The 27,516-nt window shown below is 43.8% G+C and overlaps 2 protein-coding genes across 7 annotated transcripts; one reads left to right on the forward strand and one right to left on the reverse strand.

Annotated features, from left to right (window-relative positions):
• The first annotated feature begins 38 nt into the window (after positions 1-38).
• prg4b (proteoglycan 4b) lies at positions 39-7,338 on the forward strand. 5 transcript variants are annotated; one of them, XM_053430477.1, is made up of 16 exons: positions 39-365; positions 496-574; positions 742-858; positions 1,076-1,198; positions 1,564-1,644; positions 1,763-1,822; positions 2,661-2,720; positions 2,805-3,029; positions 3,182-4,033; positions 4,085-4,312; positions 4,456-4,542; positions 4,624-4,760; positions 4,918-5,074; positions 5,204-5,314; positions 5,624-5,752; positions 6,798-7,338. In XM_053430477.1, the coding sequence occupies exons 2-16, from the start codon at positions 508-510 to the stop codon at positions 6,902-6,904; spliced, it is 2,541 nt and encodes an 846-aa protein (XP_053286452.1). In that variant the 5' UTR covers positions 39-365; positions 496-507; the 3' UTR covers positions 6,905-7,338. The 5 variants fall into 5 exon arrangements, with proteins under 5 accessions (XP_053286452.1, XP_053286451.1, XP_053286454.1 ...); XM_053430476.1 differs by having other exon boundaries at positions 3,182-4,312; XM_053430479.1 differs by lacking the exon at positions 1,564-1,644 and having other exon boundaries at positions 40-365; positions 3,182-4,312.
• On the reverse strand, positions 6,918-27,490 carry tprb (translocated promoter region b, nuclear basket protein). Of its 2 annotated transcripts, none has more exons than XM_053430475.1 (51): positions 27,314-27,490; positions 26,548-26,652; positions 26,374-26,447; positions 26,154-26,250; positions 25,964-26,067; positions 25,676-25,840; positions 25,310-25,402; positions 25,077-25,157; positions 24,808-24,895; positions 24,535-24,675; positions 24,288-24,391; positions 23,803-24,000; positions 23,592-23,699; positions 23,254-23,480; positions 22,914-23,077; positions 22,623-22,765; positions 22,018-22,166; positions 21,730-21,892; positions 21,430-21,564; positions 19,717-19,857; positions 19,141-19,309; positions 18,492-18,658; positions 18,013-18,165; positions 17,764-17,880; positions 17,479-17,682; positions 17,083-17,270; positions 16,766-16,913; positions 16,286-16,423; positions 16,046-16,177; positions 15,779-15,909; positions 15,474-15,684; positions 15,172-15,318; positions 14,859-15,057; positions 14,579-14,772; positions 14,314-14,387; positions 13,937-14,133; positions 13,460-13,756; positions 13,070-13,215; positions 12,876-12,956; positions 12,281-12,469; positions 12,010-12,165; positions 10,965-11,058; positions 10,133-10,251; positions 9,845-9,904; positions 9,648-9,736; positions 9,238-9,347; positions 9,033-9,131; positions 8,696-8,852; positions 8,321-8,442; positions 8,117-8,209; positions 6,918-7,210 (listed from the first exon to the last, which is right to left on the reverse strand). In XM_053430475.1, exons 1-51 carry the CDS (start codon positions 27,462-27,464, stop codon positions 7,161-7,163), a joined length of 7,062 nt encoding a protein of 2,353 aa, XP_053286450.1. In that variant the 5' UTR covers positions 27,465-27,490; the 3' UTR covers positions 6,918-7,160. The 2 variants fall into 2 exon arrangements, with proteins under 2 accessions (XP_053286450.1, XP_053286449.1); XM_053430474.1 differs by having other exon boundaries at positions 8,102-8,209.
• Between the last annotated feature and the right edge of the window lie 26 nt (positions 27,491-27,516).

Raw genomic sequence — 27,516 nt, forward strand, 5'->3', positions numbered from 1 at the left:
CAGACTGTAGCTAAGTTGTTTGACATGGTCCTGATCCGTCTATGATGATTTTAATGTGTCCCGTCCACCCACGTGTGACTAACAGGTCACACACACTTTTGCTTTCGCCCAGACGTGTGTGAGGTCAGCCGTCTGTCTGGCACAGATGTGTGTTGATGTGCCTCCAGCTGTTTGCGGGGAATCATGATGTCTGGACCTATATGGTCTGGATGGGAGGATCCTCCCTATCCAGCCTGTGAGCTCACCACAACTTTTAATTAGACCGGATTCGCCAATTAAAGGGCCGTCCAGTCGGCCGCTCTCTCACAGGCTTTTAAAAGCAGCAGGAGTCTGAACGTCAGCAGCAGCAGCAGCAGCAGACAGAGGTAAGACACTTTTCATGTTCTCTCTTAACCTGAAAGTAAAGTTCTATATATGATCACACTGGATTTACATACATCTGCCACTGACACAAAGATCTGATGCAGTTATTATTTTTTGTGTATCATTTTACAGGTTGAACTGAAGATGTCTTCCACTTTGCTTTGTGCCGGTATTTTGTTGGCATGTGCCGTCACACTTAGTGCAGCTCAGAGTGAGTATAACTTGTGGAATATTGATTTGTGTGTTTGCTGAGCTGTCACTCGTTCATGTTTACCCTGCAAATAATGATAGAGCAGAGGGTCGAGCCGCTCTGGTGGAATAATGGACCGAACATTTAAAAGTGTGGGTGTCGTTTGACCTTCCATGGATTTTCTGCAGCGAGCTGTAAAGGACGATGCGGTGCTGAGTACTACAGGGGTTACATGTGCCAGTGTGATTACACCTGCCTGCTTTATGGAGAGTGCTGCGATGACTATGAATCTCAATGCACCACAAGTGAGTCTTTAAGCCCTGATATTATTCAAACTATCTTTTTATTGTTTGTGCAAGCTTTACTGATCAGATGTTGAATTGGGATTCTCATGTTTTACTAAGAGAGCAATGTGTCCTATGCTATAACCCTTGAATACCTTATTAATGTGATGAATGTATTCAGCATTGTGTGGTCTTATTGTACAGTGTCTTGAGCCCGGCTTCTGTTTGTGTGCGACAGAAAGCTCATGTAAGGGTCGATGTGGAGAATCCTTCAAGAGAGGCCGGCGGTGCACCTGCGACCCGGACTGCTTCAAGTTCAAGCAGTGTTGTCCAGATTACAAGAGCCACTGTGATGCAGAGGGTGAGCCTCGTCCCACTCGTTCAGCATGACAGTCATCACGTGTCCCTTTCTGCATGTTCACGTCCACACAGCCCCCCCCCCCCCCCTCGCCGCCGTTTCATACTCTGTGGTATCACCGTAATATTTTCTGTCATTACTAAGTGGTCATTCATCGTCTGGTCTGGTGTCGTCTGTTGACATTTGGTGGTCGTTTGATATGTGACCGGCAAATACAGGGAATGCTCGTGTGAAAGCATGGCTGCATGTTAAAATCAGCCCTCACCTCTCTCACCCGCACCATGAGCATGGAGAAGCGTGCGATGATATCTGAACCCGATGCATTGGTTTCCATTTGACTAAATTTTCTGTCCTGGTAATTCCTGCAGAGGAAATCAGTGGAGCAGCCGGTGCAACAGCACCAGTGAAGACTAGTTCATGCGATAGTGTAAACAATAACAAACCCACAGGTATATATCTCTTGACAACAGGTTTAAATCTTTTTGTACGTTTTCAGTTTTTTAAGGATTCAAGAGAAATATTTTCAGGGCTCGCTAATCTTTGTTATTTAATGAAAAATTCCCACAGAGCCGCCTCTGCTGGGACCAGAGGAGCAGCCTTCTACGTTCAGCGAGGAAAACAAAGCAGGTGACTGTTTGAAATGTACTCTATGTAATATTATTAACTCATTACCTATTACCTTTTGTATCTCTGATTGTTTGTAATCTAAATAACACAAAAACTACAGGCCTGATTATCGTGAAACTTGGCAGAAGGATGCAGTCTGGGTCAGGGAATACAATGTTGGTGTGGATCTGGATCAGGGGACAGATCCAGGACTTTATTTTCTCTTTCTTTAACCTTTTGAGATGCATTTCACACAGAAGGATTCATGGATCTTGGTGGAAAAAGCCAGGCATCTTTAGGGAACTGATTTCTATAAGTGTAAGCAATTTGGTGGAGCTGGGTTGAGTGGGGATTATTGGTATGTGCTCAACTGCCTTTCTCTTTTTTTCCATGTTACATTATTATCATCACTGATTATTATGAGCTGAACCTGATTCATTTAACAGGATTTACGACATTTACCCTCGACCACCGCACCTCGGTCGTTTTGGTTCGTTCCAGGGGCCAAGTCTCACCAGGACAAGCCAAGAGAACAAGGCGCTCAGGCCAAGAGAAACACAAGGCAGCAGTGTTGTGATGAGTGTGTGGGAGGGTTACCGGCACAGGCTCAGTCCCAAGAGAGGAAAGAAAGCCAAGAAACCATGACAGAACACTTTCTCCATAGGTTTAATTCAGGAGCTGGCCTGGAATAGTTGGGAGGGTGGAGTTTCTTTCATCCTCGTCACCTTCTTTCTCAGGAGGAAGACATGTTGTGATGTTTCCATGTGGAGAGCCACAGCCTCAGTGATGTGCAACCAACACATACAGGGGAAATAAAGACAGTGGTGTTGAAACTGAACGTTGATTTGTTTTGTCACAGATGAAGATTCAACTCCTCTGGTTGGTCTTACCTCATATCTACCAGATGACTCCAGTGATGGTGAGCAGTGAGGATAAATCTATCAAAGCTCTTTCTCTAGTTGTTTTTATGACTGTGGGTTCACACAGCTTTTCATTTCTCTAGATACAAACAACCAGCTCCCTCCGGACTGGGAATTCACCAACACTGGACAAGAGGAGACCAGTCCAGTCCCTGAAGGCACCAGTGGTTATGGGTCGTCCACAGCTGATCCCCTGGATCACGTCTCCACTGAACCCACCCTGCAGCCGGACACTGAGGATTTCACCCCCGAGACGGTCACAGTCATTTCTCAGACAGAAGCGACTCAGACAGACGATGAACCCACGGGTAGGGAGAGGACACACATCTCAATGCTCCCTGTCTCTGAACTCTGAACTGGAGGACATGATATTCTCTGATGTGGAGACATAAGTCTTGATACAACTGGGTAATTCTAATCTAATTCAAACCTAACATTTGATAATCATGTTCACCTCCAGTTTCCAGTGATCCAGGAACAACCCTCGCTCAGGCCACGACAGAGCAGGTCCCGGACCAGCCGACACCAACCTCTGCAGCCCAGACAGAGGTTTCTTCCACAGCCAGCAGCCCAGAGCCGGAGACAGCAGGGCAGGGAACCGTCCAACCGGAGGACGACTTTTCTCCTGCAACACAGACGACAGATCTGCCGGAAGCCTCCACTGATAATCCAGAGGTCACAACCCTTCCCTTCACCACAGCAGCTTCAGCATCTACAGGACTCACACAGGACGACACAACCGCGGATGCGTCACAGTTCACCACGCTGGAGTTGACAACCATCCCTGACGAAACCACTTCCAACACTGATCCACTAAATACTGAGAGCAACTCAGAGGATTCAACAACGGGCCTTCAAGATCCCTCCACCAGTGTTTCCCCAGAGCTCGATGCCCCGACGACTCACGTTCCCTCGTCCACATCGGAAGCACAGGACGAGACCACAGATGAGGTTCCACCACAAGTTGCCACTGCAGATCCAGTGAAAGTCACAGACCTGACCGAGCGACCCCAACCAACCAAACCCAGCGAGCAACCACAACCGTCCACACCCATTGAGGGAACCCAACCGTCCAAACCCACCGAGCAAACCAGTCCGTCCAAACCCACAGAGCAAACTAGTCCGTCCAAACCCACCGAGCAAACCAGTCCGTCCAAACCCACAGAGCAAACCAGTCCGTCCAAACCCACCGAGCAAACCAGTCCGTCCAAACCCAGCGAGCAAACCCAACCGTCCAAACCCACCGAGCAAACCAGTCCGTCCAAACCCACCGAGCAAACCAGTCCGTCCAAACCCACCGAGCAAACCAGTCCTTCACCAACCGAGCAAACCAGTCCGTCCAAACCAACCGAGCAAACCCAACCGTCCAAACCCACCGAGCAAACCAGTCCGTCCAAACCCACCGAGCAAACCAGTCCTTCACCAACCGAGCAAACCCAACCATCCAAACCCACCGAGCGACCCCAGATCAAACCTTCGCCATTGCCAGCTAAACCAATTCTGGTCAAAGACCCCCCCAAAGGCCCAGGAACTAGACCTGTGGCCGTAGAACAAGCTCTGAACATATACAATCCACGAGACTACCAGGCAGGTGAGAACTCATCATTAGACTCCAGTTCCTGTTTCCTGTTTCCAGTGTGGAATCTGTTTTACATGAATTTGATAGAAATGTAAAGATGCTCCTTTAACACAACAATTTGCCGTCTCATTACTCGTCAATCCTTCTTTTTCAAGATGACAGCAACGATACGAACCTGTGTAGCGGTCGCCCGGTGGGGGCAGTTACCACCCTGAGGAACGGCACGGTGGTGGTGTTCAGAGGTCAGTGCCAAGGTCCTCTCTGATCTACACGATATCAAATGATGTGTTCAAGTGTTTTATTCATAACATTGGTTTTCACAGGACACTACTTCTGGTTGCTGAACAGACACAGGGAGCCGGGTCCGGCCAGAGGCATCACACAAGTGTGGGGAGTCCCATCCCCCATTGACACTGTGTTCACGCGCTGCAGCTGTCACGGCAAAACATACATGTTCAAGGTCAACTTCTCTCCCCTAATCTGTGTTAACGTGGGCTTTTGCTGGATTTGAGGGATTTATTAGATGTCATAAATTTATTCTGCTGCTTCAAATTCCAGGTACATCCTCCAGGTCTGACATTTTTGTTTGTGCTCACATGGTGTTGTGGTGTGTGCAGGGATCTCAGTACTGGAGATTTGACAATGATGCTTTGGACAGTGGTTATCCTAAAGTCATTAATACCGGCTTCGACGGGCTGCGGGGCCACATCACTGCTGCTCTGTCTGTGCCTCAGTACAACAGGAGGAGAGAGTCCGTGTACTTCTTCAAGAGAGGTGATGACCGTCGCTGTGTTTCATCCTCATTTAACAAAAGAACTAGTTTCACTTTGTTAAATGTGTTATTATTTGTACAAAATACTTTTTTATTGTATCGATTCTAAAATTATTATTGGTTTCTTTCAGGGGGACAGGTCCAGAAATACTCATACCAGTTTGGCACCAGTCCATCATGTGGCAGGAAAGTCCAGTACCCCGTCGTTCACAATGTCCACCACCGGATTGTTCGACAAGCAGGTATAAAGATTCATGTGTAGAACAGTAACTGTGGCGACTCACTGGGTGTTCACTGGGAGTATTTGAACAGATTTGACTCAACATGTTGACCGTGTGGCCGCACGTGCACTTCTCTGAAAGAGTGAGTCATGCTTTTACAAGGTGAAAAGGGCAGAAAGGTCCATGTTGCAAATAGTGTGGTAAATAACAAACGGCATGTGTAACATTCACAGGGATAGGATTTTGTCAATGCCAAAACACTTGAGATGAGGAAAACACTGCAACACCCACTGTGGTTTCCTCACCCGCTTTACCCTGATGTGTTTCCAGTGTCTGCTCTAGGCCCAGTCATCAACATCCGGACGTCCTGGAGAGGTTTCCCCACCACCGTCACAGCCGCTGTGTCCGTGCCCAGCACCAGGGAACCAGAGGGATACAAATACTACGTCTTCTCCAGATGTAAGACAATACATACAGTCAACACCAGTAAAGGAGCCACTGGGTCTCATCTCAACAGATGTGTTCTGTAAAATCATCACAGAAAGAGAAGGCACACAAGGTCCCAACAGTCCCCTTGTGAAACCACATTAGAATTCACTGGATATAGATTCTTATTGGGATCTGCATCAAATTGCACATAAATATCAGCCTTCGTTTCAGCAAGATCCAATAATTATTCTTAGAAAATAAACAAATTTTGCAAAACTCCTTCTCTTACAATGTTAAAGTAACTTCCAACATTTATTGGGTTCTTATCCTTCCACCCAGTTTCATGCTCATCCATCCAGTTCTTATAAACCAACAACAGACAGGGGTAAACAAAATAGAGCCTCCTTGTTGGAGTTAAGGGAAGCCTAGAGGAAATGTTAGTTTAGCTCTGTGTACTTCAGATTAAAACCTCACACCCTTAATTAAAAAAATACTGCTTTCAATATAAGCCTCTCAATTTACAGGAATGAAGTAGAAACCGTATTATTGTTTGAAATCCATCCAGAGTACATTATATTTAAAGAAGCATCCTTCATGTTTCAGCTGAAAGCCATTTGACTTCATTCCCATCAAGTCTGGGACGTCTAACAGAAACCATGTGTGTGTGGGTGTGTGTTAGGGTGGAGTGGAGTATTAGACAGATGGAAAGGTCATTGAGGGAGGTGTCCATTCATCTAAAAGTTTATCACGGAGAAACCACAAGAAAAGGTTCCGCTCCCACGATGCCCCCTATAGTTTAAACAATCCTATAGTTCCTTATAAAGATTTTACTGAGTTTAAAGTGTTATATTGGCATAATGTCTGGACGGCTTTACTGTCGAGTGTTTTAAATCATTCCTGACACATCAGACCTGACCAAGGTCAATGTCCACAAAACGCCATCGCCAGGACTGTTTAATATTCATTTTCACCGAAATTGAAACTGGCACATGTATTTAAAAGAACATCCAAAATGCCCTTCATGAATTTAAAACTCAGAAAAACTCATCTAATAACCATTTTGCTTCTTTTGCAGCCAAATCCTACAGCGTGAGGCTGGATGGTGACCGTCCTGTCATGGCCGCTGCGGCCGCCGGCGCGTCCCCTCAGAGCAGCAACTTCATCAAATGCCCGAGGACATGAAAACCAGAGACTGTTTGTTTTTTCTCACCAACTTTCTTATCGTTTATTACATCCCTATTAAAACCCACCGCATCACCATGGAGCGCGATTACAAAACAGGTACTTTACAAGTACATTAAAAACAAAAGCAGAACATAAAAACAACAGGTTTCAGAACACGTGAACGGATATCAGGACCGAGTCGAGAGTCTGAACACGGACGTGGGATGTTTCTGGAGTCGTCCAGTCGTGGTCGTCAAGTTTCCGGATGAATTCTTCATCTGGCGAATCGTCTGCCGTTTGTTCCCCGAGAAGGAAACGACTGACCTGTTCACATGAAATATTATTTCAAACAAAGCCTGTAACACCTGGGAAAAAAAATAATCTGTATTTGCATTGTAATGGACGTTCTGTGTTTTTTAAATCTACAATAAAAACTCAACAACTCACACCAACGTGTAGTAAAGGCTATGACTGGTAATTCAAATGCAACAGCGTTAGTTTGCACAGTTAGTCATGATGCAGGAGATTAATCTTGTGAACACGTACATGTAAAAAAGCCAAAAACACGTTACACTGCAATTAATGTGCATTAGAAATAAGAGAGATTAGTTTAAATGACTTCAGTCGCACTTTTCACTCATGCAAGAACTTCTAGAAAATCTGGGACTTAACCTCTGACTTACAATAAAGATCAGTGTTGTTGTAAAAGTCTGTGTGGAAGCCTCCTGTTTGTTAGAATCAGACAAGTGTGATACAACCAGGTTCTGGATTTCTAACTTACAAAAATCCCTCATCACACTTGAACAATGAACTCAGTGTTCATGGGAACATCCGGAGCCACTGAAGCAGCGTACATACAACGGATATTGACTCAATTAGCATTTGAAGACGAGCTGATGAACACGAGCACTCAGAGCTTTGAGCCCTGACTGGACAAAGTGTGAGTTGCTGCAGCAGCTTAGTTGCTGCCCTGTAGTAAACCAGGGCATTTCTTTAACAGTAAACAGGTCTGGGCACAGTTTTGTTAAACCAACACATTCACTTTTCAGTCAGAATATCATTGACATTATCAAGTATTTATATATCATTTGTGATACGTTTCTTGGAGATGAAAATAGTTAAGAATTTGTGTTAATACTGAAACTTTTTCCCCACTTATTATATATACTGGAGCTACACCAGTTAAGACGTAAATAACCAATCAGGTGTGTTTACTTTTGAAGGTGTTACCTCCTCTCTTCATCCGGCCGCGGCTCTCCGGCCAGCGCTGCAGCTGTCTGCTGGTTCCAGGTCGGGAGGGTCTAGACGCAGCGCTGCTTGTATCTACACACAACAACACAACGTGTCAATCAGAGCTGAACATCACAGTTACATAGAAAAGGGAGATTACATGACAGAGATTCACAGCTGCACAGTCATGGTGCTCCGCTGTACCTGCGGAGCTGGAGGAGGGCTCCTGGCTGGTGGAGGGGAGGCCGGCCCTGTCAGACGGCTGACTCTGCTCCTCCATGTCTCCCTGAGACACGACCTGATCCGACGACGCTTCAGCACTGGGCCTGGAACACACAGAGAAAACAGAAAAGCTTTAATAAATACATAAAAACACGAAGCAATGCAATCTGCAAAATCATCCGTGAACAAAACAATCCTGAAATGCATCTTTTATAGTCTTAAAGGTTTTTATTGTTGATGGAGCTACAGAAAGTGGAGAGACACTTGATGCTGCCGTCTCAGGTCAGTGTCTGTGAGCTCCAACAGCTGTGAAAGACTTTACACGACTGACACACAGCAAAGAGGAGTCAGTCTCACCTATCAGTGTCAGGCTCCAGGAAGACATCATCCCTCTCCTCCCCTGTGCCGGCTGCTCCTGGCACCACCGGGCCTGGTGTGGACGTGCTCACCATGGGAACCGACTGGGAGGCGTGCTCACTGCTGTCAGACTGGGCCGCCTCGGAGAAGATGGTTACTGGAAGCACGGGACAGAAAAACAAGATGTGGATTCACTCAATGATTTGGGTTCTTGGCACCTGATAGAAAAACAGATTACAGACAGTTTTCCGACACGGACAACTGAAATATGCCGAGTATGTTAATAAAGAGAGAGCTGCTCCCTTCATATCAGACTGACAGACAGACAGACAGATACCTGGGGCTGTAACTTGCAGTGGGGTGGTAGGAACACTGCGTCCACCAGACTCTTCTTCATGAGTTGTGAGGAACAAGGGGCTTTCATATAGACCTAGACCTGAAGACAAGAATTGTGTTTGCTTTTAAAACAAGTATCATATCTTCTTTCAGTTGCAGTTACCTTATATTTGTTTTACTTAGTACAACACAAATCGGTGAAGTACCTCCTTGTGATGCCAGTTGTCCCAGATCAGAGTGTGAAGACGAGCTGGTCTGGGGCATGTCGTCTGAAGGGCCGAACCGAAAGCGAGGCACACCGGCCACCTGCGGAGAACTGATGAACACACACACAGAAGTCGTTCAGTGCAATACTGTTACATGGAATTTCAGCTTCTCTTCCTTTTGTTTCCCCAAACAAAAATGCCAAAATCTGACAAAACATATCTGAATTTATTTGTTTGAAGAAATTATGCATTCTTATATATAGAAAAAAATAAGGATCCAAAAATGTAAATTTGTGTTACATTTCAAAGTATAAGATAAAGTAATTCACGGTTTTGTTATAACCATGATACATTAAATGTGTCCTGAGAGTTCGGACTTCCTGGTGTGTGTTCATGTGTGGGAGACGTACTGGACGGCCTGGTCGAACCCGTCGCGGTGCGGCACCACCAGAGTGGGAGTGCTGGGAACCATCCTGTCGTCGTCGTCGAAGAAGTGCTGCTGCAGAGGAACAGACGGTGAAGAAGAGTTGGGAAATGAACACAGTGAAAGTTTCACACTGAGGTCTGATGACGTTCTCAGTCTATAGATGAGAGTTGAAGCTCTTACCGGCGGCCCGGGAGTGAGCTGAGGGACTCGGCCCACTGACTGACGCCGAGCAGGCAGGCGCTGGAAATACAGACATTAAAAGACTGATTATTGATAACAGAAATTAGTTGATTAGGGTAAGTGATCGATTTATCTGGTGAAAGATTAATTTAGAGGTCTGATTATATTTAGAAAACCGGAGGAAAAGCAAATATACAAAAAAAATTGAAAAAATGTCACCAAATAATGATATTTACTGTAATTATTCTCATCGTTATTAGTACACAACAGATTACTCTTCCATCATACCTGAGCAGGTGGTCCCAGTTCAGACGATGGGGCAGGGTGGATGTTCGGGCGGGTTTGAAGCTGATGCGTTGGCCTCCGTGGCGACTGGGGCGCGGGTACACCAGAAAACATCTCCATCCCTAGAAGAGTTCAGATGAACAGAGGTCAGTCTAACTCGGAGAACAGACACTGGATCAGCCATGTAAACACTAACACTACTGATCTAAGATCTATGAAAACACACATTACCTATTAATTCAATTCTGGCCTGAACGAACAATCTTCTTCTTAACAGCACAAATCATGTTCAAGGTAAAAAAATTTACCATTTCATATTAAGATAAATGTTTGAAATAAGAGAACATCAGTTTGATTATGTCAGAATGTAAAAATATATAATGGATGTTGGGATAATGAAAGATTTTAGTTTGACATCAACTAGGTAGATTAATGAAGAGAGTAGGTGTTATAACCTGCATCTCCAGCCTTCATCTATTCAGTCTATAAAAGCTATTGTTAGCTAAGTAAAATTTCTTTTGAATTTTCCTTTATTCTATCCAGATTTTGTTATATTATATTATTAAATTAGGATTAAATCAAGTTCAATATATTCAGGTTTACAACACACACACCCAAAGGTTTTGAATCATGTGTCTCACTTTTGTAGCCTTCATGAAAATGACCTGTATTTTGGCCAACAGTTGCAACACGCTTCCTTTTAGACAGACGACAACATATTACATCTTTCCCAGTCATCGTGTCCAGTGTCAGATAACTAATTGGATGTCGGGACAGCGTGTGAGTAACGTGTGGATGTACGTATGTGCGTTCAGCAGCGTTTCCTGGATCTTACAGCTGGGTGTCTGGGAATCCGCTGGTCTCTGGGTGGAGTCAGACGCCCCCAAACTCTCCTCAGTCTCCGTGCCCGGGTCTGTGATGTCAGCTCCCTGAGAAAGGAGAGGACAAAGGGAATAATAAAGGACACCGGACGGTAAAAGAAATAAGACCACTGGTGAATTTTTACAAGTTTAATTGGGGCAAATAAAAATGTACAGAACACAAGCTGGTTAAAATGAGAGAAACGCGTTATGAGATCTTTTCCAAACACAGTAAAGACGCGAGGAATAAAATGGCAGAAAACCAGATACAGAATAATTTTCTTTCTATAGGGAACAAAGATGCTCTTCAAAAAGGACAGTTAAAAAAACTCATTCTTTCCATATATACAAGTATTTGAGTAACTGTACAGAATACTGCAAACACTGACAATCTTTAGAGCTGCATAAATTAAATAAGTAAGAACTATTTATTAAGCATGATTAGAGTTACGTTTGTTTATATAGTTTAAAAGCACACTTATGTCATGCTCTGAAAATAATGCTTCATAATATACATCCCTTGGCTTTAAACTTTTCGGAATGTTGCAGCTGGTAAATGCCTTCTCAAGTAATCAATTTATTATTTCATCTTAAAAAAAAACACAAGAACAGACTGGACCACAGTGTTTTTTGCAGATTCCCAACTTCGAACAACTTTCACTGGTGCAGATTACAAGTGACAGACTGTTAGCTGCACTTTGCAGACACTGTCTCATCCCACACAACATGTGCAGCCACGTGCAGCGTGAGAGAGTAAACAATCGGAGTCGCCACTCACAGCTTGCACACAGACAGAGTTACGACACGGGGATAAAATTCAAGTTACAGTTAAAAGGGGGGGGGGGGGGGCGACGCTGTGGAAAAACTGAGTGTGTGAGCTGGACTGGGAACGTAAACCTCTGTGTGGGAAGGGGGTTCAATTAGGGGGAGGGGTTAATGTGCTTACGGCATGTGTGGGTGAGGACGTGTAAAAAGGTCAGAGTTGTAACAGAGGTCTGTATATGTCATAAGCAATCAAACCTCCGTGTCATCTTCTTCATAGGCCTCGTTGCCATCTCCGCTGCCCTCATTGCTTTCCTCTCCTTCCTCCCCCATCCCTCCCTCATCTTCCTCTTCATCCTCTTCCTCTTCTTCCTCCTCCTCTTCATCTTCCTCATCTTCCTCCTCATCGCATTCCTACAGTGAGCAGCGAACGAATCATTAGGCAAGAGATAAAGACATTATTAAAAGACCAATTCTGTGGCTAGTGTCTAATGCAGCTTTGCCCTTTAAAAAAAAAAACACTTTCTACCTGCTCGTCTTCCTCCTCCTCCTCCTCTTCCTGCTCCTCTTCACTCTCGGTGTCTGTTATTATGACGATAACTTCCTGTGACGGTTGGTCGGGGGCGTCACTTTGCGTCAGGGTCATCTCTTGGTCCAAAGTCACGGACTGGGAGGCTGCGCTGTCCTCTCCTTCCTCCAGTGCTTGAAACTCCTCCGCCTGCAGGGTGCGCAACCGACATTTACATCATTTATCATGAATATGTAAAACTTTTTCTGATTGTAATTGTTGACTAACATCTGACATAATGTCCTACATGTGGTAACAACTGTTTACCATGAGCAATAGCTATAGAGATGGCCTTATGGTAAAACAGTGCAGTGGGGCAGGACCAGCATGAACAAAACATATGGAAAAACTTGCACCATATTCATCCTCTCAAGGAAATAAAAGAAAACTGAGACTTGATCCATTTTACATCTAGAAACAACAGGAGCCGTGAGGATGATAATGAAGGTTTGGCAGTTTTATTACTGCAAAGACTCTTTCACAGCATCAAAATAAGATAATGAGGGATTGAAAAACATTTCACATCTTGGAAAATCATATTCTCTCTATGACCGACCTGAGTTGCCTCCACACTGTCTTGACTGTCTGTTGGCACGACGCTCTCAGCCTCAGCACTGTCCTCAGCCAGCACCTCCTCCTGAGAGAGAGAGAGAGAGAACACTGTCAGAGCTGCACCAATTCTGTTCACATCATCAACAACAAGGAAAATGTCTGTTGTCCAACAGGTTTCTGTGTAACCGGCTCCCTCACCTCTGGACCCACTCTCTGGATGATGCGTAGCTTCTTGGGTATAGGAGCCCTGGAGGTGTCCTCCGGGGGGGCTTCTGTTTCAGGGACCATGCTGCTGCTCTCCTCCTCCTCTCGAGGCCTCTTGGACATGGAGGAAGTTCCTGAAACTGGAGATAATTGATGGATATTGTTGAGTCTTCTCTCTCACAGTGATACTCCAAATGCCCCAAATAAAAAGAGATTAAGAATATATTTTAAAACTGAGCGAATAAATTAATGTTGCTCAAAAACTGGCCTTTTGTGGATTTAAAACTATTTTAAAATGTTTATCTCTTCTTCTTGTACCAACCCAAAACACAGCACTATGACTTACAAATGGATTAACTCATTTAAATGAGTAAAGCTTCTCACCAGTTCCAAACATAGATGAGGTGGAGGAAGTCGAAGGCCATTCCACCTGTGAACTGGGTGTGGCCTCAATGACCAGGGTTGGTGGCTCCTGATTGGCTGGCTCTGCATGGCTCACGCTCTGTTGCTGTGTTGGTTGAACAAACGCTGTCGTCTGAGTCTGTGTCTGTGTCTGCTGAACGGTCAACATGGGGCTGGCTAGAGACGTCTGGACATTGGGGCTGGCCGAGCGCACAGAGCCACTGGCGCTGCCGTACACGGTCACATGCTCCACTGGTGGGCCTTCAGTAGACTGGATGGCTGTAGAGAAATTCCAGTTAGTGGAAAGAGATTCACATAAAGTTGAAGCAAAGTTAGAAATGCTGAAAAATGTACCGAACTTTCGACACTGAGTGGGAACGAATTGGCCGTGCTCTTAATCAAACTGAGGTAAATATCTCGGAACAACAGTTATTTGGCGGATTAGAGCGGTCGACCTACCTTCCTGGGTCTCCACCTGAGAGGTGGGCATGACTGTAGCTGTGGGTGTAGGTGTGGGAACAGTCGCTGGAGTGATCATCGGCCTAATGCTTGCTCTTGGAGTGGGTTTGTTCCCCGGATTCACCGGCTGCTTTCCGGCTGTTGCGACTACAGGCGTTGGCTTAATGTTGGCAGTTGGAGTTTCTGAGGTGCTGGCACTGACACAGGCAAAGATCAATTAGTACAGATTCCTCTAATGAACGAGTGATTCAGGTAAAACTTGAACAAGTCAAAGGAGATGTACTCGCGAACATCACAGAACCGTAGGAAACATGTGGTAGATTCATTCCTTTCTGTCCATGTCTCACTGCAGTGGTTTCAGTTGTTGTGGGTCTTACCTGCCCCTGTCTGCAGCTGGAGTCGTCTTCAGACTGATCTGCCTCTGTTCTGTGCTCCTCTGCTGCTCCTGGGTCTGAAAATCAGGATGGAGTCATTATGGTCGAGCTGCAAAGTCTTTGCACCACCAAACTCTTAATACTTAGAACAGTCTATGGCTGTATAAACAACCTTAAAAGTTCAGGTAGATTTGAAAGTGGAATAAAGTTTATGGAGTGGTTAATTACAAAATATCTGTTTTGTGAAAACTTCGAAGCGGACTCTCACCTTGCTAGGACCTGCCTCAGCTGGCTCATCTCTTTGCTCTTGTCGCTCCTGTTGACCTCGCAGGTCTCTCAGTTCTCTCTCCTGCCGACTCAGGCGGCCATCGTATTGGGACTTGAGAGCGCTCACTCGAACCTCCAGCTCCTCACGCTGCTGCTTTAGCTCATCATTTTCCTTCTGCAGCGAGTCTTTGGAGCCTGGAGAGAAATTTGTGTGAGATCTCAACCCCCAAAAAACAACGGAAAATATCAGAAAGACCAATTGGTAAAAGACAAAGTCTCACCAGTGAGCTGGTTGATCCTCTGTCTGGCATAAACCAGGGCCTTTCGGGTCTTCTCCTCTTTGTTGGTCATCTGCTGCCTCAGCGTGTCCTCCTGTGAAGTCTTATCCTGCAAATCCTGCCTCAGCCTGGTCAGCTCTGTCTGCAGCCTGGACGACTGCTCCTGGGTGTTACGCACTTCAGCCTCACGCTCTGTGACCACCTGGGGAAAGACAAAAAAGATGGGACACAAATAATTATATGAATGTAAAAAAGGCCTCTGTGCTCATAAGGGAACTTGTGGAAGACTAAGAAAAGCATGTGTGTTAGGTTTAACCTTGTTTATGTTCTCCAGCTGTCCTTCCAGCTCTTTGATCTTGGCTTCAGCCTGGTTTAGAGAATCTCTGAGGCTCTGGAGTTCCTGAGCGGACGCCTGACGAGCCTCTTCTTCTTGGGAGGGACCTGCTGCGGCCTCTGCCACCATCTGGAGGAAACAGCATGAAGGATTGACAGGTTTAAACAATCACAGAAAATATGCTTTTGTTCTAAAGGAAAAGATGGACTAAAAGATACATGATCATTTTAAATGCTTTGGTCTAAAGACTAAGGCTGTGCTGACAACAGCTGCTGAGCTCTCACCTTGTCATGATCCACCTTGAGTTCATCATATTGAGTCTTGTAGCGTCGCCCGATCTTCTTGACCTGCGTGATAGTTCGAACCTTCTCCTGGATTTCCTGGTTCTTGGTATCCACGTCCTTCTTCAGCAAATTGCGCTCTTCGGTTAGCTTACCCATACTGTCACGCAAGTTCGTTATCTGGCCTTGTAGGGTAGTTGTCAAGTTACTGCTCCTATTGAGGGAAATTGAAAGAGTTGTAAAATTAATAAAAAAGGTGGAACAGAAATATTGTGCGACATGTTGTTGTGACATTCATTATCCCATACCTGGCCACATCTGCTTTAAGTCTGTTAGTCTCCTCAGAGAGCTGCTGGATGCGTTTGAGATGCGTCTCCTTCTCAGAGTGCAGACGCTTGTACTCCTCTGGGTCGGAATCTTTCTGTTGACTCACCAAATGCTAGAAGAACAAAAAGTGGATTTAGTGGTAATAAGAAAATCACTTTTCATTCTAGAGATTGAATACTTTTCTAATAGAGAATGGTAAACGTCACCTTTCACATAGGCCTCTCTATCAGATTAGTATTTTCACTGACCTGCGTTCGAGCTTTCCAGCGCTTGATCTCCTCCTCTAGGATCTTCTTCTCCGCCTGCAGCATGCCACTCTTCTCACTCAGCTCAGAGTTGGCCTGCTGCATTGGCAGGAGGTCTGACTCCAGCTTCTGCAACTGAAACACGGAAGACGAGCTGAAACCAAGTCTATTTGGAGGTTCACCGAGTATATTATCGGATAACCGGATTGTAAAAGGAATCTCTGAATAAAATGGAGCCGATACCTTAGCTTGGGTTTGCTGCAGCTCCTGCTCCATCTTTTCCTTTTCCCCTCTCAGCATCTTGTTGGTCTCCATCAGGATGCTCATCGTTTCTGTCTTGTTCATCAGCTCGTCGTGCTGAGCCAGACTCTTTGCAGTCACCTGAGTCATATCATCATTTGGCTTTTAGTCATATTAGGTAAATCTAGGTATTAATTATAGTGGCCAGGTTAGATATATTTAAATGAGTCTTAATCTTTATTTGACCTTCTTGTTGTTAGAAATGGCGTAATTAAAAAAACAGACTAAATTTGCTGCACACATTAAAAAAAACATAAGAAAATAATTATAATAACATAAATGAGTGAAGAGAACAAGAGTGAACTGCATACCAAACTGACAGTCTGCCAAGCACCAATTTAATCTTGTTTAAGCAGCTGTTATAAGCATCATTACTGGTAAGTGTGTGTTGTGAAATGAGTGTTGACAAGAATAAAGACACACCTGCATCCTGTCCCTTGCAGCACACAAGCTGTCCTGCATCTCCTTCAGCTCTCGTTCCAGGTGCTCCACCCTCAGCCGATGACGCAGAGTCTCACCTTGGGCAACCTCATAACGGGACTCTGCTATCTCCTTCTCCCGACGCACAAACCTGAGATTTAGAACAAACCAAGGTGCCAAAATTTAGAAGACATTTTAAAAGAAAATATATCAGCAATGTGACCAGTTGTCAAATGGGGCCAAATTTCTACGGGATATTTGTTCTTTAGTGTAGTTGGATACATTTTGTTCATTCACACGTGTGATATAGGCTGCATTACCTGAGAATCTCAAGCACTTGGTCTTGAGATTTGCCCTCTTCACTCATGGAAATGTTCATAGTACTCTCGCTGGCAGCACGCTGCAAGCTTTCAGCCATCTTGCTGCTCATTGCCTGGATCTGCTCATGCAGGAGAACATTCTGTCTCTGCAACTCCTCAAAGCGACTCTCAATCTTTGTCATTTCCTCCTATATGATAAGGAAAGAAATAAACTTTCATTAAAAATAGGCAAATGGGAAATAAGCATTGCACATTAAAAAGGTGATGATATATTTGGCCCTGAAACAAATGATTTTGTTAGGATTGCACTGTGCCAAAGATTATTTGTAAACTCAAAGTTAACCTAACAAAAAAAAAAAAAAAAAAAAAAAAAATCACATTATACACTATACCAACCTTGAGGATCTTTTCCTGCTCCTCCCAGGAGATTCTGGCCTCCAGGAGCTCAGTGCCGACCCTCTGCACTTTCTCTTCCAACTGGTGTTTGAGCTCGACGGCCTGCCGCGCCTGAGCCTTTGCAGTCTGCAGAACCTCCACATCTGCTGCATGCAGCATCATCTCCCGCTCATACTTATCCTGTGCTTCTGCTGCCAGCTTAGCCTTGGAAATGGGAAAGTAAACTTTATATTAACTTTGTTTCAATGAAAATACACATCACATCTTTATTAAAAAGGTGCTTACATGCTCCTGGCTGTCCTGAACCGCCTTCTGCTGCTGAGCTTCAGCCAGTGCTACTCGCTGAAGTGCCGCCTGTTGAGATGCCTGAGCGTTGCTTAAACCTTTCCTTAGATTGTTTATCTAACAAGAGATACACACGCAAAGATTAACGATTTTTCTAAGGAAAGTAAAATGATACATTTTGTATCAACAACAAAAACTAAAACTTTTAAACAAATGTTTGGAATGACTTAATATGGGACAACACTTTACCTGCTCCTCCAGTGAAGCCAGAGCGATCTTCTTCTGCTCTTCTAGGCCTTGCTTCTCTTTCTCTGCTTCAAGAAGCTTCTCCTCAATCTTTCGGTGCCGAATCTCAGCCTCCTTCATATGGGCTTCAATTGATGAGCGTGCCTGCTCTGTTACCTGGACAATTGCAATTTTTTTTTTTAAAACAATAATAATCAGCAAAATTTCCCAATGTGCAATATTAACTGTTAAAAAAGCTAAAATCATTCATGAGTAACTGATTAACATTTCATTAACATAGTGGATTACATTTACTTAAAAAAGGCAACAAACTTAACGCTGACTTTGTCCAGGAAATGTTTTACCGTCCGACCAATACCTGGGTTGTAACACATATTTACAAGCCTCCTACAGCGCTCATACAACTTTTAAAACGACTCTATGTGCTTGCAGTCAATTGGAGTTACGAGGTCACACAATGACAGACAGTGTTTGTTTTGCACCTTCTTCTCTTTATCCAGGGACTCCTCCAGGCTCTGAGCCATGGCTCTGTACTGCTCCATGCTGGAGGTTACTGCCTTCAGGCTCTCTGCCAGCTCCTCTACGCGGCTCTCAGCCAACCTCAGACGGCCCTGAAGGTGCTCTCTGTCTTGATCTGATACCTGCAGGCCTGGAAAGAATCAGCAACATTCGTGAGTGATGCAGTTTGACAACAGTGCAATTAATGTGCCATCATTACAGAGTAAGGACACACTAATGAAACACCATTATATAGTTATGAAGCTGGGTTGAGAACCCAAAGAAAGAATGACCTAATTGGGGCTTTTTTTTAAAACACTCAAAACGAGTATATGAGTATAAAGAATACATGTAAAAATGTGGGCCAATTTTAAATCTTGGTTACTAAAATGTAATAATGCAATTTCCATGAGCTTTATTATCTTCCCTAAACTACAAACTAGCTCATAAATGGTAATTATAGTGAACAATTATAACACAGACAATACATTTACAAGCACTAATAAAGGATTTAGCTTCCAAAGACATACCCCTGAGAATTACAAAATATATTGGAGCCAATACATGAAAAGATTCATATGTGCATTGGGTGGTTATATTTTCTTTAGTGAGAGGGTGCGTGTTTGTGCCAACCTCTGGTGGTGGGTGTGGAGGGGCAACTCAGGGGATGGTGTGCTTCGCTGCTGCCTTGCTGCAGCCGGAGGGAGCTGAGCTCCAACTCAGCAGCACTCAGCAGCTCTTTGGTCTTCTGGTATAGAGCAACCTGCGTCTCCACTTGCCTCTTTGTCTCCATTAACTGGATCTGTGCGTGAGAAATCAGGGACATTGAGAAATCCCCTAGCCAGATATGTGAATTCTCTACCCCCTTTGATATCCGTGTTTATTTGCTTTTACGGAAGATGAAGCGAGGATATGTAGGGAGACTTCTTCCATCACTCAGAAACTAAGTATAAGTCTTCTGTGGAAACATCTGAAATGTTCATCTTCTGCTGATAACTGAACAGGGCAAACGGAAACTTTTAAAAGGCTTTGACTGTGGTGTTAAGGATAAACTTGTTTAGAAGATGTTTGACCACTGCTCCCACACCATTTACAAAATTAAACTAAGAGTACAGATAAAATATCCCTCGTCTGAAGCTTCTACAATATCTACAGTTTTTTTAAATTGTACCAAAATCCGTTTACATTAAATCAGTAAATTCTGCTTACTTCTTGGTTCCTGGTGAGCATGTGGCGCTGCTCCACCTCGTTCTCCAGCCGCTTCTGTAGTTGGGAGATCTCCCGTTCCTGCTTCTCCAACTGGGTGTCAAGACGCTGGCGTGTGGTGGTCTCTGAACGCTCAAGAGTAGCCTAGAACAACACATCAATTAACAACATGAACTAGGTTTGTGTGTATGAGAGAACGAGCCCAAACCATTCCCTCTTATTCCATTCCCTGTCAGGTGTACTATTAATATTTTCTACTTGTTTTAGGTCCTTTAAAACCAACTTTTAATTAAACGTTGTCTTATATTTGCTGACGGCAGACAAAAGATTTAAGGTATTGCTCTTATGACATGTGTTGGAAAAAGAGTTATTTTGGACTAGTGAAGTGAATAAAAAAAAAAGGGAATCAGACAAGGTACACTACATACATGCCTCAGAAAGAGAGCTTCAGAGGAAGATTATTAAAAGGTTCTTGTATGACACATGTGTCAATCTCAAGGCGAGAGCGGGTGCATTATTGTCCTAGAAAAAAGTTCACTGTATGCTGCTTAAAAGCGCACGTTGACCGTAAACTACATCTCCCACAATGCATGTCGATGAACCCGCCAAGGTAACGTATCTCACAGACAAGGCGCTGTCTAGCTTTTTCATTAGCTGTGGATGAAAGCGCAGACAACGTGGATACAGCGCATTTATCAATTTTTATTAGAGGCGTGAAGCTGGACCTCTCAGTCATTGAAGAGCTGTTGGATGTAGCCGCCATGCATGGGACCACAATGTGTCGGCAGTGGAGAAGTCCGTAAGTAAACATAAATTGCCGTGGGGAAAGTTGGTGGGACTAACTACAGATGGAGCACCTGCTATGCGTGGAGGAAAATCAGGTTTGGTTTAACGAGTGAAGGAGAAATTGCAAAAAGTAAATGTCACACGCCCCTGATAACCTATCATTGCATTATCCATCAAGAAGCTCTGTGTGGAAAGGTCCTGGAGCTGGATAATATAATGACCACGCTCATGAAAACAGTGAACTTTATTCGGGCGCGTGGCCTGAATCGGCAGCTGTTCCAGCTGCTCTTGCAGGAGACGGGCTCGGAGCACGGAGATGTGCTGTACCATAGAGAACTAAGGTGGCTGAGCAGGAGCAAAGTCCTCAAACGATTTTTTGAGCTAAGAGAATAAATTGCTTTTTTTTTTTTTAAATAGGTAAGCATTTTCATAAATCCTTTTTTTCCACTAAGTTTTTACTTTTATTTAATAAATGCATTTTATTTACCAAGACTAAGAACAGTAGAATATGTGTGAAAATGAATGATTGTGCTGGCATTTTGTTTTGTGTCTGTTATTTCCAGAACATGATCTATGAATGAGGATGTGTGAGATGGCGTCTCAGGATGAGGAGGGATCTACTTGTGTGTGTTCAAGGACAGGCAGCATTACCTCATTGTTTTGTAAATTGCTGCTTCTGTCATATGCTGGTTGTGCCATAGTCCTACCCCCCTTGACTTGAATACATAATAAATAACAGAAACAGTTATCTAACAATATAATAAGTTGTAGTTTCATTTATTTTAAATTACATTGAATTTTTGTTACATTCATACTGTTAATCTGGCCCTTAGAGGCCAACCATTATGCTGATGTGGCCCTTGGTGAAAATGAGTTCGACACCCCTGTTGTATGATGTCCAAGAAACCAGAATTTACACTCTTAGATTACCTGGATAGACTGGAGGTTGGTCAGCAGCATAGTCTGGCTCTGTTGTTGACTCTGGATTGTTTCCTTCTCCTGTATCATTCTGGACTCCTCCAACTTCAGCTTGTCTCTCTCCCTACGCAGGCCCTCGGCGCAGCCCTAAGACACAGGAGCAGATAAGCAATTCCTTTTGACGGATTGTTTTTGAACAGTCTCAAATCCACTGCTATAATTCCCCGGAGTGATGATCAAATTCTCAGGAATTCAGACACAGCCATAAAAAACAACTTGAAAAGGCAAAAGGATGGTGGAATAAAGACAAACCTCCGCCATGGAGAGTTTCTCTTTGGCAGCTCTCAGATCCTCATTCAAAGTGTGGATAGTCTGCTCCTGCTTCTGTTTAGCAGCATTCATCTTCTGTTCTTTCTCTCTTAGGGAGGCAATCTCCTTCCTGAAGCCCTCAACATTGTCCTGGAGCATCTCATACCTGGCGTTGTAGAGATGGAAGTCACTTTTAGTGATCTATGGTGTCTCAGAGATGGCAAACTTTTGCTTTACTTCCCCAAAGCAATTTACATCAGTGTTGTTCCTGCTCACGTTTTTCAAACTTACCTTTTGGAGGCAAACTCCAACTGGGTTGATATTTTGGTATTCTGGGAGCGGAGGTCAGAGAGCTGCTCTTGGAACTTCTCGCTCTGCACAGTCGACGCCTTGTCACTCTCCAAACGCTCCCTTTTATAAGAGGTAAACACCTCCTGCAACTGCAGATCCAAAGAGATATTATTATTTTCTATCAACACAGCAAGAGCCGTTTCTGCATCATACCAAAAGTTAATAGTCAGTCATGAATGTTCACTGAAACCTAAATCTGTAACTTCTTTTCTAGAATAACCTGCCTTCACTCTTATTCTCTTATCATTAAGCAAGAAAGTCAAGGAATCATGTCAGGGCCATTTAAATAAGTGCAGATTTCTCAACATAGACGTATTGCCCTCTTGTGGTAGTCATGAGAAAGCTCAGGGTGCAGGAGGTGGTTGCAATGGAGGACTTTTGTATTAATACTAATCTATAACCAATACGTTTGTTATTATTCTATGATAAACAGAAATCTGTACTTTTGCTTAACAGTCAACTAATTAACAATAACAATCAGGTTTGGGAGGGAAAAAAAACCCAGTAATATTGCTGACACATCACGGTTTAAATGTAGCACTGACCTGTCGCAGGGCAGCCTTGGCCTCCAGAGCCTCAGTAGACTCTGATGCCATGGAGACAAGAGCAGTGGGCGTTCCTGTGGTGGGAGTGGCTGCAGGTGAGCGTCGAGGCGTGGAGGTCAGGGAGAACTCATCGGCTGGTGCATCTTAAGAGAGGGGGGAAAAAATGCTTAGAAATTCCCAACTACTATGAATTTCTTGGCCTCATAACAGAAGCTGCTACATGTGGATGTTCCCGATGTCCCTGTGCTGTGTCAATTACAGATCAGTCCATTTACATCTCATCAGTGTTACCTTGCTGAGGAAAGCTCACTCCAGTGGCCTGAGCCAGCAGCACACGGTACATGTCCCTCTGCCTCACGATGGACTCAGTCATTTTGTTATGCTGACTGCGCTGCTCCTTCAGGGACTCCAGCTCCACCTGAGCCTTCCCCAAACTCTGCTCCAGCTCCCCATGTCTGAAACGTTACGAGGGAGATAATGAGTGCATCAAGAATCTGATGCTAGAGACAGAAAACCTATAGTTGTGTTTTGTAGCAAATGTTAAAGACAATATTTAATTTGTTTAAATTTCCCACCCTCTGTAAGCTTCATGTAATTGGTTGGAAGAGAGAGAAAAATAATTTGTACATACCTGCCGACAGTGGCCTCAAACTCCTCTTTCTCTTGGGCATCACTGAGCTCCCTGAGGGCGACCAGGAGACGTTGGTTTTGCTTCTGAAGCTCCTCCACACCGCGGAAGGTCACCAGATGTTGGCTGATCACCTCTGATGTGCTGCTGATGTCGGCTGAGCTCACATCCTCCTCGAGAACAACATGGTTTCCACGAGCCTCTTCAAGCTCGATGAGCAGCACACGTACCTGGAAGAGATAAATTAAAAAAATTATACATTTGGAGAAATTAGAGATCTTAAATGTTCAACATCTAAAAAAAATACAAGTAAAAAGATGGATGAAAGAGAGTGAACCCACCTGCTGACCCATATCAGACAGCTGCCGTTCAAATCTCTGGTTGTCCCGTTCTAAGACTGAGGAATGCTTGTTGGCCTCATCAGCCTCCCTCTGCAGGCGGTGCACCTCCTGAATCAAAAAATGACACACAAACATTTAGACATAGATTAGTAACTTAAAATTTAAAAAAGTGTTTATGTAGCACAACATATATTATCCATGGATTATGCACCTTGATGGCCTGCTCCAGCTTGGCAGACAGACTGGCCACCGACTTCTGCATGCGCTCGTGCTCATCCCGTTGCCGTTTAAGAATGGGCCCTTTGGCCTCCACTTCCTGAACTATGTCATCCAGGTACTTGTTGACTCGTTTGTTCTCCAGGCGCTCCAACTGCAGCTGCTCCTGGCTCTCCACATAGGCAGTATACAACTGAAAACACAGATTAAATATCATAAGAAAATAACAGAGTCCACAAGAAAATAAAAATGTATTGGGCAATTAGCACAATGCATAGTGTGAAAATGCATACAACAGAACTTAGGTCCAAATTCAGACGGGACACTCTTAACCATGATACTAGGAATCCATGTGTGGCACTTCACAGGACCTTAAATCTATTTCTTACAAACCATCTTCCCCAGCCCATTTCCAAGTTCTACTACAGTTTGTACTGAACTTTACACATTTAATAAATACTGAAATGAAGCTGCGCAAACCTCAGTGAGCTTCACACCAGGTTTGATCTTGGACACAGTAGCAGCTGTTGGAGACATTGTTGTCATTTGCTCTTCTGTCAGCATAGATGATGTTCCGAGTGGGCCTGGACAGAAAAGGAGAGGACACATCGCAGGTCATTATTTCCATGAAAATCTGTTTTGGTTGGCTTATTTTAAAGTCAAGATTGAAAATCTGTCATGGACTTGTTTATATGTCCAGACTCTAAAACTGCTAAGAAAAACAGACCTCTAAGTTTAGAGCTCGACAGCAGATCATTGGCATTATCCAGCTCTTTCTCTAGACTCTGGATCCTCTCATTTAGTTCAGCGACAGCCTTGTCTGTGGCACCATTACTCTCCTGTAACTTCTCCTCAAGGACCTTGTTGGCTGTGGGAGAAAAGAAAGGAAATTGTAGTTGGACCCCAATGCTAAACAAAGCATATTCAAACCAGGAAGAACTAAAGTACTAAGTGATGATTTGTGAGTAGTGGTTGTGGTTATTCTGTGGAGGCCTCAAACCTTCTCCAGCATCCTTTAACAGTTTATGCAGCTCCTCCACAGCCAGATTCAACTCTTCACTTTTTGCCTCAGCATCAGCAGCTGCACCCTGCAAGTACAAGTAATTCTGAATATTAACATTGATAATAAAATCACAGAATAAATAAATGTGTAAAACTAATTTCAGAGCAAATAAAACCCAAAATAAGCCAAGTTTACTGAGCTGGGAGAACATGTTATGTTTGTATACATTAGGCCATCCAGGCTCGTTGTGATGCACGTGAACCTACCTTATATAAATTGGAGAGCTTAATGTTGGCATTCAACTCATTTCTGAACTTTTCCTCCACGTTGGCTTGTTGTTCCTTGGCCTAAAATAAGTTAAGATTCAGTCATTAACTTAAACCTTCAATTATTAATCTTAACACAGTGGGAAACAATAAATACAAAACACTGAAGAATACACATGACCAAATATAAATTCAGCCAAGAATCGAGGTAGACTGGAAGAAATACCACATACGTCTTTCAGTTTGCTGATCATGTCCTCGCTCTGTCTCTGAAGATTTTCATTTGAAGTCTTCAAACTAGCCATTTGGTCTTGGAGTCGGTTCAACTGTAAAAAACAAAACAATAAAAAGGGTATTAATTATGCTTTAAGAGATGACCATGACATGAGGGCAACGATTTAAAAGAGTAAACTAGTGTCCACACACACCAGCTCTATTCATGTGTGTTGCTACTGTTGTACTGACATGTAAGTGCTATAGCATGCTAGCTCTATAACGTAATGCAGCTTCACAATTTAACTATTGTGAACATTAGCACAGTGCTTGTTAATAGTGCCAAGATAAAGTCAACTTTATGTAAATAAAGAAAAGAGACTTGCCTCGTCTTCTTTATTCTCCAGGGAGCATTTCAAATCCAGGATCTTGTTTCCCTTCTCTCTGGAGAGAGAGAGAAGCTCCTCACTCTTTGCCTTCAACTCCTCATTCAGCCAAGATGTCTGACCATGCAGAAGCTCCTTCTCTTGTTCCATTCGCTTTTCCTTATACTGTAACGACAGACAAAGTACAATTAATGGCAATACTTGTTTAGAGTGTCACCTCCTCTGCAGACAAATGTATTTTTAAGATATAAACAATCAATGCAAGATAAAGATATATGTGTGTCTCACTTTAATGTTGACTTCGGCAGCTTCGAGCTCATCTAGCTTCATCTGCAAGGACATCTTAGAGGTGCTGACTTCCACCAGCTTATCATTGAGCTGCCTCAAGTCATCTGGTGGAGCAACAGAAAGTAACTTAAGTGCCCTTTCAAAGTAATGGTTAGTTTATACAAACAAAAGACTGAAACAATGTTGGTACCATTTACATGCTCCACTTCCAAAGATCTCCTTTCCAGAGTTCGTACAAGATCTCGCTTTTCTGCCTCGAGTTCCTCTTTGGCTTTTGACAGCAGAGTCTGAAATGAAAACCACATTCATAGAAACATATAGATTGCCAGTTTAGAAAATGGTGTGCTGAAAAGCCAGTTCAAACACCCATTCAATTAAAAACACAATTTCAATTTGTGTCACTATTTCACCTGCTCAGACGACAGCCTCTCTTGGACAGACTCATATTCACTGTTCTTCTCACGCACCGTTTTGAGATCCTCCTCTGGAAGAGAGAGACACACAATATTATGAAGTACGTAGAATTCACTCTAGAGTAAGTTGGGTTATGTCAGTTATGATATTGCAATGGGTTCAACTCTTACCAAGCTTAGTCGACACATCTTTAAGTTTAAGATGTTCTTGAGTCTGGGCCCGAAACTCCTCCTGACACTGGGCCAGCTGTTTCACCTTTTCAAAGAAGTGTTGCTCTGAAGGAGGAAGGTCAACAAAGACATGAATATCACATTTGAACACTCACTTTTATTAGTTATCGTTCATTGTGTCATCCGAGTCCATGAGGCCGAAACAACACTCATACTTTGGTGATTTACTTTATCAAAAACCTTATAAGTGTTATAATAAGTTTGTTATTCGTGGGTTTTTACTAAGGTAAGCTAAATCTTGTTAAAGTAGCTCAGTAGATGATTGGGCTGTCACGTTAGCATCAGTTATCATTCTGTGTGTCACCCGAGTCCATGAGGCCAAAACAACAGTCTCATACTTTGGTGACTTACTTTATCAAAAACCTTATAAGTGTTATAATAAGTTTGCTATTCGTGGGTTCTTACTAAGCTAAGCTAAATCTTGTTAAAGTAGCTCAGTAGATGATTGGGCTGTCACGTTAGCATCAGTTAGCTTCACGTCGTTGTAACCGGCAGTGAAACGCAGCCAAAGCCGCCAATACACGTGTACCACTGTCTTTAAGAGACGTATAAATCTATCGAACACGTGCGGTTGATGTGTACGTGCGTTCAAAATCTAAATATTTACTAAAAACTTTGCTCCGTTCAAACAACACGCTGTCACGCCGAGTGGAAGCCCCTTAGCACGGACCGGCGCTAACAAGCGGAATAACGGGAAACCACTCACCGTTATCCACACGAAACTGCTCCTGCTGCGCCTTCAGGGAGTCGATCTCATACTGCTGGTCCGACAGAATCCTCTCCAGTTTGTTCTGAACCGCTTTGGGTATTTTAGAGATCTCCGAGTCGCCTAACTCCTGCAGCAACAGTGCCGCCATTTTTACCCCGGACAGCAACTGCGAGCATGCGCGGTCTGCGATTTGTGTTCGC

Source organism: Pleuronectes platessa, chromosome 9 (assembly GCF_947347685.1).
Source record: "Pleuronectes platessa chromosome 9, fPlePla1.1, whole genome shotgun sequence".
In the NCBI taxonomy this organism is placed as follows: Eukaryota; Metazoa; Chordata; class Actinopteri; order Pleuronectiformes; family Pleuronectidae; genus Pleuronectes; species Pleuronectes platessa.